Source organism: Mustela nivalis (genome assembly GCF_964662115.1).
Source record: "Mustela nivalis genome assembly, chromosome: 18".
Taxonomy (NCBI): domain Eukaryota; kingdom Metazoa; phylum Chordata; class Mammalia; order Carnivora; family Mustelidae; genus Mustela; species Mustela nivalis.
The window spans coordinates 43,118,845-43,139,732 of NC_139037.1; the positions used below are offsets into that span (position 1 = coordinate 43,118,845).

The 20,888-nt window shown below is 35.6% G+C and overlaps 1 protein-coding gene across 1 annotated transcript; it reads left to right on the forward strand.

The window, feature by feature from the left end:
* Nucleotides 1–7,619: 7,619 nt before the first annotated feature.
* Nucleotides 7,620–13,287, forward strand: LOC309853386 (uncharacterized protein). Its single transcript, XM_082711309.1, has 2 exons — nt 7,620–7,773; nt 10,541–13,287. Exon 2 carries the CDS (start codon nt 10,620–10,622, stop codon nt 12,057–12,059), a length of 1,440 nt encoding a protein of 479 aa, XP_082567435.1. The 5' UTR covers nt 7,620–7,773; nt 10,541–10,619; the 3' UTR covers nt 12,060–13,287.
* The last annotated feature ends 7,601 nt before the right edge of the window (nt 13,288–20,888 follow it).

Consider the following 20,888-nt stretch of genomic DNA (forward strand, 5'->3'; position numbering starts at 1 on the left):
AAAGCTGGCTTGTCAGACTTCAGAGTTAATGATTCTTAAGCAAGATAGTTTGGATCTAAATCTCCAGGAAAGGTATAAGAAAATTAAATTAACTAACATATCATGGACAAAATGGAAGTTTATTCTCACTTAGGGAAAGGCAGTTTTCTTGAATCTTCTCAAACTCTTCTTTTCAGTTGTACTAAGAAAAACCAAAAAAGATTAGTTTCACCTAACAGTGCTGTACATGTACAATGATTCTTAATTAAACAGCATGCACATACATATATATCCAGATATGTATGTGTATATATATACATTGCTGAAGAGGAGGGAGATTAGACAGGGTTCTCCAGGGAATCAAAACCAATAGGAAAAATATATAAATATATAATAAGGAATTGTGTCATGCAATAATGGAGGTTAACAAGCCCTAAGATCTACAATCCACAATCTAGAGAACCAGAAGAGTTGATGGTAGCGTTCCAGTCCAAAGGCCAGTAAGCTTGAGATCTGGAAAGTGCTGCTGTTTCAGTTGGAGTCTAAATGCAGGAAGAAAATGGATGTCCATCTAGAAAGCAGTCATGCAGGAAAAATTCCCTATATTCATTGGGGTTTCAGACTTTTGTTCTGTTTAGGCCTCAGTTGATTGTATGAGGCCCACCCACATTACAAAGGGCAATCTGCTTTACTCAGTCATTTATTCACAAGTCAGTTTACTTATTTAAATGTTGAACTCATTATAATACACCCTCACAGGGGCTCCTGGTGACTCAGCCAGGTAAGCATCTGCCTCCGGCTCAGGTCATGATCCCTGGGTCCTGGGATTGAGCCCTGTATTGGGCTCCCTGCTCAGCGGGAGTCTGTTTCTCCCTTTCCTCCCCACTCATGCTCTCTCTCACTATCTCTCTCTCTCAAATAAATAAATAAAATCTTTAAAAAAACACCCTCACAGAAACAACTCAGTAATATTGACCAAAAAAATTTTTTTGAAAGAATAACCCATATAACTATCATGCAGTTTAAAAAATACTTTGCTGTTACCTCACATCCCTCTGCCTGCCCAAAGAAAATTAATCTTTTTTTATTTCCTACTGAAGTGTAACCATTAAAAAGACTTCAGTAAAAGTATCTCCTCTGCTATTATAGACATCCATTTTACCAACTTTTTGTAACAACCTAAGGAATGTTTTATAATTTTGCCTGCTTCTAAACTTTTTATAAATTAAATCATACTGTGTGTTTTGTTAATTTTGTATTTAATATTTTAAAAATTAATTAATGTGGAATAGTTCAGATGTATCTTGATTTTCACTGCTGTGTGCTAGTTCATGTCAGTAGCTGTACGACTATGTCATACTTTACTTTAGTATATATTTTTTGTGGATATTATGGTTTTCATCTATTTGGTCTTAATAAAAACTGTTGCTGTAAACATTCTAGGAAATGTTTTTCCTAGGAGTGTAATTGCTGAATCATAGGGCTTTGTATATTAACCTTAATAATAACAAACTGTTTCAGAGTGGTTCTGTGAGATTCTGTTTCTAACAGCATATGTTCACCTACTGCTTCATATCTTTGCCAAGATTTGGAATCCTTACACTTTTTATCTGATGTATTTATAGTGATCTGTCATTATGGATTTAACTTATAATATCTTAATTACTAAAGAAACTACAGCTTCTCATTCCAGTTTTCTTTTGCCTTTTTTTCCCCAAAGGTTTTTCTTATTTAGGTGAATTCACGTAATAGTTAACCATTTTAAAGTGTACAATTCAGTTGTAGTTAGTGTAAATTCCATGGTATTTAATCTATCTTCACAATGTTGTGCATATATCAGTTCTCTCTAGTTTCAAAGTTTTCTTCATCCCATAAAACACCTTTAGTTGTTTGAAGCACAAAACCTTTGACTTTGATGAATTAAAATGTATTTTTTATTACTTATACTTTTCAGAGTACAAGTAATATTTGTCAAGTACTTGGAAATAGTATGATTACTAAGAATAGATAGCCAATTCCAAGGTCATAAAGGTTTATAAATCCCTATGTTTTCTTGAAAGAGTTTTAATATGGACAGTGGTGTGTCTCAGTTGGTTAAGTGTTTGCCTTAGGTCCTGGGATCAAGCCCTGCGTTGGGCTTTCTGCTTACTGAGGAGTCTGCTTCTCCCTCTGCCCCTCTACCCTGCTTGTACCCCTGCCCTTGCACTCTCTATCTCTCTCAAATACCTAAATAAAATCTTCAAAAAAATAGTTTTATGGGTTAGCGCTTATATTTAGGTTATTGATCCATTTTTAAAAATTGTTTTAAAAAACAATTAAATTTAAATTTAATTTACAATTAATTTAATTTGTAATTAAATTAATCATAATCACAATTAATGCAAATTAGTGTAATTTACAATTACAATTAATTTAATTTAATTTAAACAATTAAATTTAAATTTAAATTCCATTGATCCAATTTTTTAAATTATTAAGCCAATTTTTATGAAAGAGGACTTTAAATTTTTTAAAATTCTAGTTCAATGAACATACAGTGTAATATTAGTTTCAGGTGTACAATAAATTTATTCAACAATTCTATACATTACTCAGTGCTCATTACAATAAATGTACTGTTAATCCCTTTCATCCAGGGATTAATCTGTTAATCTATTTCATTCACTATTAATCTATTTAATCCATCCTCCTGCTGATCTCTCCCCTGATGACCACCAATTTGTTCTGTATATTTGAGTCTTTTTTGTCTCTTTTTTCTTTCTTTGTTTCTTAAATTCCACATATGAGTGAAATCATATGGTATTTGTTTTTCACTGATTTATTTCACTTAGCATTATACTCTCTAGATCCGTCCATGTTGTTGCAAATGGCAAGATTTTATTCTTTTTTATGGCTGAGTAATATTTCATTATATGTATATATACCACATCTTTATCCATTCATCTATTGATGGACATTTGGGTTGCTTCTATAATTTGGCTGTTGTAAATAATGCTGTAATAAACATAGGGGTACATAGATCTTTTTTTTCCTTTTCTTTTTTCTTTTTAAAATTTAATTAATTTAATTTTTAAATTAATTAACATATAATATATTATTGGTTTCAGAGGTAGAGGTCAGTGATTCATCAGTCTTACATAATACCCAGTGCTCAGTACATCACATGCCCTCCTTAATGTCCATCACCCAGTTACCCTACACCCTGTTCCCCCCCAACCCGCTGACAATCCTCAGTTTGTTCCTATGATTAAGAGTCTCTAATGGTTTGTCTCCCTCTCTGATTTTGTCTTGTTTTATTTTTTCCTCTCTCCTCTATGATCCTCTCTGTTTTGTTTCTTAAATTCCACCTATGAGTGAGATCACATAATTGTCTTTCTCTGACTGACTTATTTTGCTTAGCATAATACCCTCTATTTCCATCCATGTTGTTGCAAATGGCGAGATTTCATTTTTTGATAGCTGAGTAGTATTCCATTATGTATATATACCACATCTTTATCCATTCATCTGTAGATGGTCTGTGGGCTACTGTGGACATTTCTGCTATAAACATTGGGGGTACAGGAGCCCTTTTGGATATCGCTACATTTGTGTCTTTGGGGGTAAATACCAACTAGTGCAATTGCTGGTTCATAGGATAGCTCTATTTTCAACTTCTTGAGGAACTTCCATACTGTTTTCCAGAGTGACTGTACCAGCTTGCATTCCCACCAACAGTGTAAGAGGGTTCCCCTTCCTCTGCATCCTTGCCAACATCTATCCTTTCCTCACTTGTTAATTTTAGCCATTCTGACTGGTGTGAGGTGATAGATCTTTTTGAATTAGTGTTTTCATATTCTTTAGTTAAATACCCACTAGTGGATTTACTAAATCATATGGGCATTCTACTTTTAATTTTTTTGAGGTGTCTCCATACTGTTTACCATAGTGTTTGCACCAATTTGCATTCCCACCAACAGGGCCCCAATATTCCTTTTTCTCCACATCCTCACTAATACTTGTTGTTTCTTTGTTACTGATTTTAGTTATTCTGACAGGTGTGATGTAGTATCTCATTGTGTTCTTACTTGCATTTCCCTGATGCTTAGTAATGTTGAGCATCTTTTCATGTGTCTGTTGGCCATCTGTAAGTCTTTGGAAAAATGTCTATTCATGGGTCCTGCCCATTTTTTAATTGGATTATTTGGTTTTGGGGTGTTGAGTTGTGTAAGTTCTTTATATATTTTGTATACTAGCCCTTTATTGGATATATCATTTGAAAATGTCTTCCTCCATTCAGTAGGTTGTCTTTTAGTTTTGTTGGTTGTTTTCTTGCTGTGCAGAAACTTTTTATTTTGATGTAATTTATTTTTGCTTTTATTTTCCTTGCATCAGGAGACGAGCATCATGAAAAATGTTGCTGTGACTGATATTGGAGAAATTACTGCTTGTGTTCTCTTCTTGGATTTTTATGGTTTCTAGTCTCACATTAGGTACTTAATCCATTTTGAGTTTATTGAGGGTGAGAAAGTGGGTCCAATTTCATGAATTAATATTTTTAAGGATTTCATTTATGTGACACAGAGAGATACAGCAAGAGAGGGAACACAAGCAGAAGGAGTGGGAGAGGGAGAAGCAGGCTTCATGCAGAGCAGGGAGCCTGATGCGGTGCTTGATCCCAGGACTCTGGGATCATGACCTTGGCTGAAGGCAGACACTTAAAACTGACTGAGCCACCGAGGCACTCCTCATGAGTTAATTTTTTATATGAAGATTGGGGGTTTGACTTCATTCTTTTGAATATGTTTATCCAGTTGTCCTAGCACCATTTGTTAAAGAAATGTTTCTTTCCTCATTGTGCGCGCTCTCTCTCTCTTAAATAAATAAATAAAATCTTTTATAAAAATTGGTTTTTTATATAGGTGGCATGTAAGAATGGATAAATTTGTTAAGCATGTGAGTTCTAGTATATCTGAAAAGGGCTTTTTCAACCAGTACATTGGTTCTTTTACAGGACAGGAATTCTACTTGAAATTACTTTTCTTTAGAACTTTGTAATCATGACTTCCTGCTTAGAATATTATTGGGAACTCCAAAGCCGTTTTCATTCCTGCTCTTTTATTTATGCCCTGTTTTTAGTTTTTGAGCCTTTTCTGGTTTTTTCTTTGTTCCTAGTGTCCTGGAACCTAATGTAAAATCTATCTTAGTGTGAATCAATTTTATTCTTTATGATAGGTATCAAATGAGTCCATTAAATGTGGAGATTCATGTCCTTCAAGTCTGGAAAATTTCTTTTTTTTTTTTTAAGATTTTATTTATTTATTAGAGAGAGATCACAGGTAGGCAGAGAGGCAGGCAGAGAGAGGGGGGAACAGGCTCCCCGCTGAGCAGAGAGGCCAATACGGGTCTTGATCCCATGACCCTGAGATCATGACCTGAGCTGAAGGCAGAGGCTTAACCCACTGAGCCACCCAGGCCCCCCCCCTTTTTTAAAGATTTTATTTATTTATTTGACAGACAGAGATCACAAGTAAGCAGAGATGCAGGCCGAGAGAGAGGAGGAAGCAGGCTCCCTGCTGAACAGAGAGCCCGGTGTGCCAATGTGCCGAAGGCAGAGACTTTAATGCACTGAGCCACCCATGTCCCCCACGTCTGGAAAATTTCTTTCTTTCTTTTTTTTTTTTAAGATTTTATTTATTTATTTGACAGAGAGAGATCACAAGTAGATGGAGAGGCAGGCAGAGAGAGAGAGAGAGAGAGGGAAGCAGGCTCCCTGCTGAGCACAGAGCCCGATGCGGACTGGATCCCAGGACCCCGAGATCATGACCTGAGCCGAAGGCAGCGGCTTAACCCACTGAGCCACCCAGGCGCCCCTCTTTTTTTTTTTTTTTTTTTAAAGATTTTATTTATTTATTTGACAGACAGAGATCACAAGTAGGCAGAGATGCAGGCCGAGAGAGAGGAGGAAGCAGGCTCCCTGCTGAACAGAGAGCCCGGTGTGTGATGTGCCGGAGGTAGAGGCTTTAATGCACTGAGCCACCCAGGTGCCCCAAGTCTGGAAAATTTCTTAAATGCTACTTTCTAAAACAATCTGTAATTTCTGTTTTCCTTGAAAATTTTCTAATATACAGCAAAATTGAGAGAACATTTCAGTGTACCCCATATACCCTATTTGGTCTTCACCTAAAATTGCCAAGTGTTAACATTTCACCACATTTGCTTTATCTTTCTGAACACACACTCACACATGTATTTCTCAACCTCCTCCCCTCCGAATCATTTGAAAATAAGTTGGGGACATCTGGACATTTTAACCCTTAATACTTTTAGCATGCATCTCCTCGATAAAAGGACATTTTACAAACAATAACAATGACATAGCAAATCTTTGAAAATTTGCATTAATTCATTAATATCTCCTCAAGCATTTTGTGTTCAAGTATTTCCAGTGGTTCCCCAAAATTTCTTTTTATTTTATTTTTTTAGCTGGTGTAATGTTTTTTATTCATTTATTTGGTCACTTGTTTGTTTGACCTAGGATCCAGTCAAGATTCATGTATTATTTTGGTTGTTGGGTCTCTTTAGTCTCTTTTAATCTAGAACAGACTTTATTAATTGTTTTTAATATGACACTGAATGTTTTAGACAATTCAGGACAGTTGTCTTGTAGATTGTCTTAACAACCTCCATTTGTCTTTTGGATGGCTTTCTCATGTAAATTGGAGGCTTAGATTCAGCCTAAGTATTTGGCAAGCATACTCTGTAGGTGGTAGGATGGTATGCCTTTTATTACATTACATTGGGAGGTATAGGTTGTTGCACTATTGGTGATGTCCATTTTTTTAAAACTTAAGATTAAAGGTGGTGTATACTAAATTTTCCCAGTATAAAGGTATACTTTTCCCTTTATAATTAGCAAATAGTCTGTGGAGTGATACTCTGAGACCATTGAATATCCTTTTTCTTAACAACCATTCACTTTCTGGTTTTAGAATTTATGGAGAATACTTGCCTAAATCAATAATTAGAGTGGTGTTTTCAAAATGATGATTTTCAGGTTTTTTTATTCCTACTAACACCCTGAAACTTGGCAGATACTTAACACACTTTTAAAAATGATCTTTTTGGGGCGCCTGGGTGGCTCAGTGGGTTAAAGCCTCTGCCTTCGGCTCGGGTCATGGTCTCAGGGTCCTGGGATCGAGCCCCGCATCGGGCTCTCTGCTCAGTGGGGAGCCTGCATCCTCCTCTGTCTCTCTCTGCCTGCCTCTCTGACTACTTCTGATGTGTCAAATAAATAAATAAAAATCTTTAAAAAAATGATCTTTTTTCATTAGATATTGAGCTGCCTTTCATGACCTTCCAATTTTCATTTATTTTCCATTTCCATATCTTGTTGTACTTTTTTTTTTTTTAAGATTTTATTTACTTGTTTGACAGACAGAGATCACAAGTAGGCAGAGAGGCAGGCAGAGAGAGAGAGGAAGGAAAGCAGGCTCCCCGCTGAGCAGAAGGCCCGATGCAGGGCTCAATCCCAGGACCGTGGGATCATGACCTGAGGAAGGGAGAGGCTTTAACCCACTGAGCCACCCAGGTGCCCTTGTTGTACTTTTATTTTTTTATTTTGTTTTTAAAAAATATTTTATTTATTTTATTTATTTGACAGAGAGAAATCACAACTAGGCAGAGAGGCAGTCAGAGAGAGAGGAGGAAGCCGGCTCCCCGCGGAGCAGAGAGCCCGATGTGGGGCTCGATCCTAGGACCCTGGGACCACGACCCAAGCTGAAGGCAGAGGCCCTATCCCACTGAGCCACCCAGGTGCCCCCCTTGTTGTACTTTTAAAAGAGTTTTTTTTTTTTCATTTATCTTTTCATCTTTGTAATTACTTGCTTTTATTCCCACTTTATATTTTCATTTCCTAAGATCCCTTTTCCATCTCATTCCTTTTATGTCATTTGATTTTTTAGCATGTAAAATAACTTCTCACATCCTTCTTAGGATATTAATGGTGGCTTCTGAAATTTTTCTTCTTTTCTTCTGTAGTTTCTTTTTTAAGTTCTTTGGGACTTGTTTATTTAATCATTTTTTACATTATAGGGTTTCCTTAAATATGTTATGATATTTGCCCCTCTGTAGTTTAGAACGGACATTATGAACCTCACTTTGCTTTCTGTATGCCAACTGTACATTAGTACATAGTGCCTCCATTTCTTAAGCCTTTTTGAGGGTTCTGCAGCATAAATCATCCTCCTCTGGGTTTTCCTTTTTGTTTGATTTCATTATTGTTTGGTTTGTTGAGTTAGTCTTCATTTATTTGTATGCTTTCCAACTTCAGAAGTTTTGTTGCTTCTATCTCTTCTTTAATTCTCCTTGCCTAAGCACTTGGTTCTTTTAAAAAATCCTTTTCATTGATTTCAGTGAAGAAATGGGCAGGAAAAACTGCATGTGATTGACTTGTCCTCTTTGAGAGAACAAGAGAATTCTCTTTCTAGAGAAATCTTGTTTTTAAATGTTTATTTTTAAGATAATGAATTTTGAAATTAATTTATTATATTAGGCATCCATTAAATGTATTTTGATCTTTCTTCATGTGCCAGAGTTCAAGTGGATTAAAGTAACATACATTGTCTATCCTTCCTTCTTGAAGATTGGTTCTGTTGTAGCAGACATACATTAAGCAAACATTCAATATGAAATTTACAATTGTAGGAGACAAATGTGTAATCAACCTTTACCAAAATAAAAATATAAAGAATGGAAGGAAAAAGATGGGGGAAAGTGCTTTGAGAGGTAATGATAGGATGTGAATAATTAAGACTGAGTATTCAGAAAAGATCTTTATTAGGATATGCCACTTAGCAGAGACCTTAACAATGTCCAGGAACTGGTAAGGCCAAGAGAGGGCAGTGGAGAAGGGAATATGGACAAATATTTAGAGCAGATGAAATCATTTTGTGTGTGTGTGTGTATGGTGGGGGGAGTGTAACAATTTAGTGCATTTGAAGAACGGAAAAGACCAGTATAGCTATAAGTTATTGTTGAGGGGAGAGAAGTATCAGGTTGAAGAGGTAGGTGGGAGGCAGATTACTGAGGAATTGTTAAGACCAAGTTAAGGCATACAGATCTTATCCTAGGGACAACGGAGAATCACTGAAACATTTTTAACAGAACAGTGCCAAGCTGAATATCACTCTAGCTGCTAAGGGTGTAAAACTGGAAAGGCAGACAACTAAATAAAATACTGCTTTTGTATCCAAATCAAAGTCTGGGCCTGGATCATTTATTGACAGTGGAGATGGAAATAATTTGAGGACATATTTAGGCCTACCCCAAATAATCTTGCTATGTAAGTGTTATAAGAAGAGACTAAAGCTCAAATGTTTTCATGTTTGGAGTTTGATGTATGTGCTCAGGGACTTAATTGATATATTTAAATCCATTCTTTTTCCTAGTCTCTCTTCTGGCATGCAGATCTTCCAAATTTATAGCCACTGAAAACTGTGCAGTTACTTTATACAACTTCATAAATGTATTATGTATTATGAATGATTTCAGAATCATTCAATAATCATTGGATCTGGGGTTCAGAATATGTATCTATTTGCATCCTTGCAACCTGTCAACAGTATCACATTACCTATCTCTGCTCTTCCCTTCTCACAGACTTTAAAACTAGGTTCTCCATTACAGTAGCTTTTGCTACTTTCTTTGTTCTCCCAAGTTTAGCCTCATAGACTTCCTAGGTAAACGTGGGTTTTACCAAATGGCATAAATAAGCCATATTCTAAACACCATAGATTCTTCCTTCTGCATTGCTCATTCGTCACATTAATCTTTAATTAGGATATTGCTATATCTGGAGTAACATTCTCTTCTATTTCCTTCAGATTATATGCAATTTATGTTTGTTACTTGATTATTTATCCTAGACTTTTCCTTCTAGTTGTAGTTTCTTTTTTTTTTTTCTTTTTATTTATTTATTTATTTATTTATTTGTCAGAGAGAGAGCGAGTGAGAGCGAGCACAGGCAGACAGAGTGGAAGGCAGAGTCAGAGGGAGAAGCAGGCTCCCTGTCGGAGCAAGGAGCCCGATGTGGGACTCGATCCCAGGACGCTGGGATCATGACCTGAGCCGAAGGCAGCTGCTTAACCAACTGAGCCACCCAGGCGTCCCTAGTTGTAGTTTCTTAATACTGCAAACAACCTTAAGAAATGGGTTAAATGGTAATTTACCTCCTTTTAAAATGTATATGATGCCAGATTTATTCTTTAACAAAATTGGGGGAGAGTCTAGATGTCTTTATATTTATCAACCTCCCCGTGTTTGAAGGGGGTTTTATTTAAATCACTATTTAGGAACAACTGATTAATCTGTTTTCCTAAATATCTCCTTCATCTTCCAGTGTGACTTCTTTTTACTTTCCTTTTCTGTTTGTCAAATTGCCTAGTCATATTTGAGAATGGTATAAGCTACTCAGTTTTTATGAAAATTAGTTTCAGTTAAGTCTTTTCATTTCTATTATAAAAGTTTTTTTTTCTCCCAGAACACAAAAAAAGTGAATGTTTGCTTTTATATTTTCTTTCAGACTGTGAATCAAGGTTGAGACCAAGAAATTATTTCTGAAAAAGGATATTTATGGAATAGAATCATCCTGATGAGAGATAATGGAAAGACTTATAAAAAACAGCATTGAGTGTTCAAGTTTCAGAGGTGATTGGGAATGTAAAAGCCAGTTTGAGAGAAAACAGGAATCTCAGGAAGGACATTTCAGTCAAATGATATTTACTTCTGAAGACATGCCCACTTTCAATACCCAGCATCAGAGAATACATACTGATGAGAAACTCCTTGAATGTAAGGAATGTGGGAAGGATTTTAGTTTTGTATCGGTCCTTATTCGACATCAGCGAATTCATACTGGTGAGAAACCTTATGAATGTAAAGAATGTGGCAAGGCCTTTGGTAGTGGTGCAAACCTTGCTTACCATCAAAGAATTCATACTGGTGAGAAACCTTATGAATGTAGTGAATGTGGAAAGGCCTTTGGTAGTGGTTCAAACCTTACTCATCATCAGAGAATTCATACTGGTGAGAAACCATATGAATGTAAAGAATGCGGGAAAGCTTTTAGTTTTGGATCAGGCCTTATTCGACATCAGATAATTCACAGTGGTGAAAAGCCTTATGAGTGTAAGGAATGTGGGAAGTCCTTTAGTTTTGAATCAGCCCTTACTCGGCATCACAGAATTCACACAGGTGAGAAGCCTTATGAATGTAAGGATTGTGGGAAGGCCTTTGGCAGTGGTTCAAACCTTACTCAACATCGAAGGATTCATACTGGTGAGAAACCTTATGAATGTAAAGCATGTGGGATGGCCTTTAGTAGTGGTTCAGCCCTTACTCGGCATCAGAGAATTCATACTGGTGAAAAACCATATATTTGTAATGAATGTGGGAAGGCTTTTAGTTTTGGATCAGCCCTTACTCGACATCAAAGAATTCACACTGGTGAGAAACCTTATGTATGTAAGGAATGTGGGAAGGCTTTTAACAGTGGCTCAGATCTCACTCAACATCAGAGAATTCACACTGGTGAGAAACCCTATGAGTGTAAGGAATGTGAGAAGGCCTTTAGAAGTGGTTCCAAGCTTATTCAGCATCAAAGAATGCACACTGGTGAGAAACCCTATGAGTGTAAGGAGTGTGGAAAAGCCTTTAGTAGTGGTTCAGACCTTACTCAACATCAGAGAATTCATACTGGTGAGAAACCTTATGAATGTAAGGAATGTGGCAAGGCCTTTGGTAGTGGCTCAAAACTTATCCAACACCAGCTAATTCACACTGGTGAAAAACCGTATGAATGTAAACAATGTGGAAAGTCCTTCAGCAGTGGTTCAGCTCTTAATCGGCACCAGAGAATACACACTGGTGAAAAACCCTATGGATGTAAGAAATGTGGGAAGAATTTTAGTACAGGCTCAAGCCTTACTCAACATCAGAAAATTCATGCTGGTGAGAAACTTTATGAATGTAAGGAATGTGGAAAGGCTTTTGGGAGGGGTTCAGAGATTCAGCAACATAAAAAAAGTCATACTGGTGAATAGCTCTGTGAATTGGAAAATTATGTTAGGATTATGTGGTTAAGGAAGGACACAGGACACATAAGAAAATGTGTATTAGGGAGAGTCACTACAAATGTAATTAAGGTACAAATGCCTTACTTATGCTTTACAACTTCATCTGAGAGAATTTATACAGGAAAAGAAAAACCACTCTGAAGATCTCTATCTATATTCATTCTTCCATTATTTTTGGAAAATTCATACTTGTGAATATTAAAAATTTTAAAACTGCTTATTGCATTTTGCCTTTATTTTAAACATTGAAAAATTCATTTGGGGTCTAACCCTGCTATTTTTGTTTACTGATCCATCTCAAAATTATTTTAAGTTATTTATTGAGGGTGTAAATTTGCCCTTCTCCCTCTTTCTCATTTGAATGCCACTTATTTAATAGCCATATCTATTTTTGTATTTTTTATTGCCTGTTTGATGGTAAGTTATATTTTTATACATATGAAGCATGGATATCACGTCAATCTTCATTTTTTAAATTTGCATATCTGTGTTTGTATCTGTGTTCCATTTTGTTTGTGTTGTTACTGTTACTTTTAAGTATTTTTTAATATCTTGTGGCTTTGTATCTTTTGTTTTGGAGTATTGTTTTACTTGCCTTTTATAAAGTCTATACTCTTTTTACAGAATAGTTCTCTATATTAATGTAGATATGAACAAAAATAGTTATCTGTAATCATACCAACCATAGACAATCATTGTCAGATTTTTGTAGCAAATTCTTTAAGACTATGTCATTGTTTTTGAAAGAAAGTGTGATTGTGCTATACTATAACCAGCCTTTAATATTCTTTGTAAATAATATTGTTACTCTTCTATTGGCTTGAAGGTATTCACCTGTCTTTATCAAGCCCCTATTTTGTTAAGTATGGAAAATTTTGCCATTATAAAGAGTTATCTTGATGGCTCCTTTTGAATGTGTCTTTATTTTTTTATTGTTCATTTCAGAGAAAATGTATGAGGTCTTTTCTGCTTTTAAAGATTTATACTATAATGTATAAGTTCTGCTTCCCTTGACCAACATTGTTGACCCTAGTTATTTTCCCAATGTTAACCAACTTATTTATTCTCCCAGATCTTTTTATATGCATATATAATGTGCTTATGGTAATGTGGGCATAATTAGCTCACTTCAGAGGCTTGTTATGTGGATTCTACAATTGTGCCTATCACATAATAAAGCTTGCTTAGTATTAGACTTTGTCATTATTATATTTTCGATTTTGTTATGGAAAAACCTGTAACTAGTATCCATGTTTTACTGAACATTAAAAACATAATGGAAAAGAGACATTCATGTAAATGAATATAAGTAAAGTTTGACCAACACCTATTTATTATGACAAGAGATAATTCATCTTAAAGAAAAATATGTGATGGTTAAATATAAGAAGGAAAAATTCATACCAAGGTAAAAATAAAAATTCTTCATAGAAATTTGAATTTTGAGGAATGACAACAGCATCATGACAGCATAAGTCGCCTACCCTCAGTTGATCTCCCCATGATTAACAAGTAAAAGTGCCTCTGTGGTTGTTGTGGAATCCAACCCAAAAGCTAGGGGACCTAAGAGGAGTCTCACCCACATTGAGTAATAAGCTGACAGTCTTTGATACAGGCTGTGAAACCAGAAGTCTGAATCAGCTCCAGCCCCTCTTAGCACAATTAAGGGCAAATGTGGAGAGTGCTGAATTAAGTAGATACTCACAAATGAGAGAGCCTTTGTAGATCTCCAGATTTCCAGAGGAGAGAGTCTAGCACTGTGTTGGAAAAAAAGAAGGAGGTGGTGGGGGGCAGGAAGGAACTTTACCAGTGCTACCCCTGCCCCAGGGTGGCATATCATGGAACTGAAGAGCCAGCAATGATTTCTTCCACAGGGGAAAACAGTGGGTGATTACCTAGCTTCCCTATTTGTATAGGATGCTGCTGAAGAAACTTGTTTCTCTCTTGCAGCACCCACAGTATTGAGACAGTACCTGCATGACTGCGGAGAGAAGAGATGGGGCTGTAAGAATATCAGAGTGTATCAAAAGAGTACAATTCCTCCTAGCTGCATTCAGGACTCCAGGAAGAAGCCCACCACAAACCGCTGGGAAAACCTTGAGCAAGGATCCCCCACTTGGCCTGCAGGCATCCCCAGTGCTCCAAATGTTAAACCCACACTCAATTCTTCAGCTAGATCTTTGTGTATGCTCCCATGTATTGCAGTTAGGGCCAGTTTTGGTAGACCGAGACCATGCAGGTTTTCAGCAGCCAGAGTGGTGAGTTATAAGCTTGAGAGAAGACAAAGGAGCTTAAGATTTCTGCCACAAGGGGGCAAGAAGCAGGGAGCACATGTATTCCTACAGGGACAGAGAAAGTCCCAGTTATAAGCAGGACCAATAAAAAGTATATTTGACCTGAAGGTATCTAGCAATATTTGGAGGAGGTGACTGCTTCAAATGAGAAAACAGCAATGCAAAACTCCAAGAAACACGAGGAATCAATGAAACATGACATCACAGAAAGATTTCAGCAATCCTCTAGTAACTGAACTCAAAGACAGAATTCTGTGATTTACCTGATAATTCAAATTAGCTGCTTTAAAGAAACTCAATGAGCTACAATAAAACATAGAACTGAACAAGCAGGAAAGCAATATATGAATAAAATGAGAAATTCAACAAAGAAATAATATAAAAACAAATCTGGAGCTGAAGAATGAATGAAATGAAAAGTGCAATATAGAACATCATAAAAATCAGAGGAATAGAGGATGGGAGCTTTGAAATACCTGAGGCAGAGGAGAACAAAGAAAAAAGGAATGAAAGAGAGTAAGGAAGCCTACAAGATGTGTGGGACATCATAAAACAAACAATATAAAGAATAACTCATCTGTTAATGAATTAATATAAAAAGTAAAAAATAGTAACATCAAAAACATAAAAAGGGCAGTAAAAGAGTAGAGCTTTCCTATGTGATTAAAGTTGCTATCCATCAGCTTAAAATGGACTATTTTATAAGACTTTTTTAAAGACTTATTTATTTTAGAGAGAGAGAACAGGGAGAGGGACAAAGGGAGAGGGAGAGAAAGAATTTTCAAGCAGACTTTTCACAGAGTGTGGAGCCTGATGCAGGGCTTGATCCCAGGACCCCAAGATCATGACCTGAGCCAAAATCAAGAGCCAGCCACCTAAATGACCAAGCCACCCAGATGCCTCTTATAACAGGTTTTATGTAAGTCTCAATAACCACAAAGCAAAAATTTGTTGGATTCACAAAAGATGAGTGAAGGGAATCAGAGCATACTGCCATGGAAAAGAAAGAGGGTAAAGAGCAATGGAACTACAAAATAAGAGAGTTACTAGTAAGATGGCATTAGTCTGCATGTTAATAATTTCTCTGAATATAAATGAATTGGCTTTACCAATCAAGAGGTGTAGAATGGCCAGATCGATAAGATTCAACTATATGCTACCTACCAAAAGGCAGTTCAGCTTTAAGGTCATACATAGGCTTTAAGTGAAGAGATGGAAAAAGATATTCCATGGAAGTAGAAAGTGGGATTGGCCTTGCAGTGTTGGCCCATACATATGTAAGATAAAATAGACTTTAAGCCAAAAATTATAATGAGACAAAGATATAAAATGATAAAGAAGTCAATTCATCAAGAAGATATAACAGTCATAAATGTTTATGCACCCAGCATTGGAACACATAAATATGTTAAGCAAATACTGACAGATCTGAAGGGAGAAATAGGCAAAATGAGAACAGTAGGGGATTTCAATACTTTAAGTAACGGATGGATCACTCAAGCAGAAAATCAATGTAGAAACATTTGACTTGAATCATACATTAGATCCCTGAACCTAACAGGCATATATAAAACATTCCAGTCAGTAGCAGCAGCAGAATACTCATCTTCTCAAGTGCATATGGAATATTCTCCAGGATAGATCATATGATAGGTCACAAAACAATTTTTAGGAAATTTAGACTGACATCATACCAATATCTTTTCCAACCACAATGGTATGAAACTAAAAATAAGAAAGCTGGAATTTTTACAAATATGTGGAAACTAGGCAACTATTCCTGAATAACCAATGGGCCAAGGAAGAAATGAAGAGAGAAAAAAAATCCCCTAACAAATGAAAATGGAAACTTAATAGACATGATGCTGTAAAAGCCTTTCTTAGAGGGAAGTTTATAGCAATAAATGCATGTGTAAGGGAAAATGGAGGATTTCAAATAAACAACTTTAAATGTCAAGGAACTAGAAAAAGAAGAATAAACTAAGGCCAAAGTTAGCTTCAGAAGGAGTTAACAAAGATCAGAGCTGAAATAAGTCAAAGCAATAGAAAAGATTAGGTAAAATCTGTTTTTGAAAAAGATAAAATTGATAAAACTTTAGCTAGACTAAGAAAAAAAGCAAAAAGGGATACCTGGGGGGCTCAGATGATTAAGGGTCTAGTCTGCATTTGGCTCAGGTCATGAGCTCCAGGTCCTGGGATTGAACCCCAGGGCCCAATCAGGCTCCCTGCTCAGTGGGCAGTCTGGTTCTCCCTCTCTGTCTGCCTCTTCTCCACTCCCACTTGTACTCTCACTCAAATGAATAAATAAAATCTTAAAAAATAAAAATAAATAAAATTGTTCTAACAACACATTATAAAAAAAAAGAAAAAAAAGGAGTCAAAATCAGAAATGAAAGAGGAAACATTCTAATGGATACCACAGCAATACAAAAGATCATAAGAGTCTACTATGAACACTTGTATGCTAACAAATTAGATAATGTAGAAGTGGATACATTCCTAAAAACATACGACCTGTCAAAACTGAATTATGAAGAAATTAAAAATCTGGAGAGACCAATTACTATACTAGTAAGGTGATTCAATCAGTCATCAAAAATGTCCAGTGAGGAAAAGCCAAGCATCAGATGGCTTTGCTGTTGAATTTTATCAAACATTTAAAGAATGAGTGCCAATTCTCAAACTCTTAAAAAATTGAAGAGGAAGGAATACTCCCAAGCTTATTTCACAAGGTTAGCTTTACCCTTATGCCAAAACCAGAGGACACCACAAGAAAAATCTTAGAGGCCAATTGAATATAAATGCAAAAATTCTCAAGAAAATATACTGAATTCGGTATACTGAGTTCAGTATACCGAATTCAGTATATACTGAATTCAACAGGACATTAAAAGGATCATACACCATGTTTAAGTGGAATTTATCCCTGTGATACAAGGATAGTTCAACATAGTCACATCAATAAATGTGATATATACCACATTAATAGAATGAAGAATAAAAATATGATATCTCAACAGGTGCAGAATAGCATTTGACAAAATACAACATCCTTTAATGATAAAAATCACTCAACAGATTCAGGTATAGAAGGAATATTCCTTAAACAATAAAAGCCAAATATGATAAACCCACAGCCACCATCATACTTGACAGTGAAATGTGGAAAGTTTTCCTTCCAGCTCAGGATAACACCAAGATGCCTACTCTCACCACTCCGATTCAACATAGTACTGGAATCTCTAGCCAGGGCAATCATAGGAGAAAACAAGTATAAGGCATCCAAATTGGATGAAGTGGAATTTTCTCTGTTTAGATGATATGATCTTATATCGAGAAAATCCTGAGGACTCTACCTTAAAACTGTTAAGAGCTAATAAAGTTTCAGGATACAAAACATACAGAAATGGGGCACCTGGGTGGTTCAGTGGTTTAAGCCTCTGCCTTCAGCTCAGGTCATGATCTCAGGGTCCTGGGATCGAGCCCCGCATCGGGCTCTCTGTTCAGCGGGGGAGCCTGCTTTCCCCTCTCTCTCTCTGCCTGCCTCTCTGCCTACTTGTGATCTCTGTCTATCAAATAAATAAATAAAAATCTTAAAAAAAAACCATACAGAAATGAGTTGTGTTTTTAGGCAGTAGCAACAAAATACCTGAAAAAGAAATTTTTAAAAATCTTATTCACAATAGCATCAGAAATAATAAAACATGTAGAAATAATTTTAACCAATGAGGTGAGCAATCAGTGTGGTGAAAACTACAAGACTGATTAAAGTAATTGAAGAAGACACAAATAAGAGATACCCCATGTTCATGGATCATAAGAATTATTATTGTTAAAATGTTTATTCTACCCAAAGCCATCTATGGATTCAATGCTGTCTCTGTCAAAATTCAACTGGCATTTTTCACAGAAATAGAAAAACAATCCTAAAATTTATATGGAGGCACAAAAGACCATAAATAGCCCAGGTAATCCTGAGTAAGCAGTACAATGCTGAAGGCATCACACTGCCTAATTTCAAACTGTACTATAAAGCTATAGTAAATAAGACTGGTTGATACTGGCATAAAAATGGACATATAGTCCAATGGAACAGAATTGAGAACCCAGGAATAAAACCTTGCATATACAGTCAGCTAATATTTGGCAAGGGAACCTAGAATAATCAGTAGGGAAAAGATAATTTCTTCATTAAATGGTGTTGGGAAAATTGGATATTCACATGGAAAAAAATGAAATTGGACCAATATCTGTACTACTCACAAAATTAACTCAAAATCGATTAAAGACTTAAACATAAGAACTAAAACCCTAAGCATCTAATAAAACAGGAAAAACCTCTTTGACATTGGTCTTGGCAATGATTACTTGGGTATGGCATCAAAACACAAAAATTTAAAAAAAAAGACTTAAACATAAGAACTAAAACCCTAAGCACCTAGAATAAAACAGGAAAAACCTCTTTGACATTGTCTTTGCAATGATTACTTGGGTATGCCATCAAAACACAAAGCAAAGCAAAAATAAATATATGGTACTAAATAAGTAAAAGTTTCCTGCACAGCAAAAGAAAAAGTCAACAAAATGAAAAAGCAACCTGTGGAATGAGAAAAAAAAATTGCAAATCATATTTCAAAATAAGTTAATATTCAAAATATATAAACACATACAACTCAGTGGTCAAAAAAACCCCAATAAATCTAACTAAAAAATTGGCAGAATTAAGGAGACACTTTCCCAAAGAATAGATAAGATAGGTAGCAGGTACATGAAAAGATGCTCAACATCACTAATCAGGGAAAGGCAAATCAAAACCACAGTGAAATTTTCCCTCATACCTGTTAGAATGGCTATTACCAAGAAGTCGAGAGTTAACAAGTCTTGGTGAGGTTGCAGAGAAAACTAAATCCCTGTGCACTGTTGGTGAGAATGTAAATTTGTACAGCTACTATGGAAAACAATATGGAGATTCCTTAAGAAATTAAAAATAAAACTTCCATAGGATCCAGCAATCCACTTCTGGGTATATCAAAGGAAACAAAAACTGGTATCAATAAGATATCTGTACTTCCAGATTCTTTTTTTAAAGTGCTATATTTCATATTTTAATGCTGTATTTCTTTCCTGTTTCAAGTTTTTATTTTATTATTTATTTTATTTTTTATTTTATTTTATTTTCTGTTTCAAGTTTTTATTTATTTTATTATTTATTTTATTTTCTATTTCAAGTTTTTATTTAAATCCTAAGTTAGTTAACATATAATGCAATATCAGATTCAGGAGTAGAATTTAGTGATTCATTATTTACATGTAGTATAGCACTCAATGCCTTCCTTAATAGCTGTCACCTATTTTGCCCATTTCCCCACCCACCTCCCCTGTAGCAACCCTTGGTTTGTTCACTATACTTAAGAGTCTACTTTATGGTTTGCCTCTCTCTCTTATTTTTTCCTTCCCCTTTGTTCATCTGTTTGGTTTCTTAAATTCCACATATGTACACTTCCATATTCTTGCAGCATTATTTATAATAGCCAAGATATGGAAACAACCTGAGTCAGTCAATGGATGATGAATGGATAAAGAAGAAGTGATACATATATATACAATAGAGTATCATTCATCCATGAGAAAGAAGGAAATCTTGCTATTTGTGACAACTTGGATCAACTCTGAGGGCATTATGCTAAGTGAAATAAGCCAGAGAAAGAAAAATACTATAGAACATCAGTCATATGTGGAATCGGAAATAGGCGAATTCATAGAAACAGTATAGTGGTTTTTACCACAGAATGGTGGGAAACATGCAGAGTTGTTGGTCAAAGGGTAGCAACTTCCTGTTATGAGATGAATAAGTTCTAGGGATCTAATGTTCAGCATGGCAACTAAATATTGTGAGTAGATTAGTAAATGTCTCACTGCAAAAAAACCGCAATGGTAATTATGTTACACGATGGAGGTGTTACCTAACCCTGATGCTAATCATTTTGGAATATATGTGTATCATGTCAACATGTTGTACACCTTAAACAATATTATAAAGCTGGAATTAAGTTTAAAAATTTAAAAGCTATACAAAAATAAAATCACATATCTTTAATTAATAGGGAGAAATTATATTTTATGTATATGTGTGTGGCCTTTATTATTTTGAGGTATTTCTTCACCATACCCCACCTTGTTAAATTTTTTTTTTTTATCAGAAATGGATGTTGAATTCTGTCAAATGCTTTTTCTGCACTTCCTGGGATGATTATATGATTTTTATCCTTTATTTTCTTTCTTTTTTTTAAGATTTTTATTTATTTATTTATTTGAGAGAGACACAGAGAGAGCATGAGAGGGGAGAAGGTCAGAGGGAGAGGTAGACTTCTCATGGAGCTGGGAGCCTGATGCAGGACTTGATCCGGGACTCCGGAATCATGACCTGTGCCAAAGGCCATTGCTTAACCAACTGAACCAATCAGGTGCTATATTCTTTATTTTCTTTTTTTTAATTATCTAA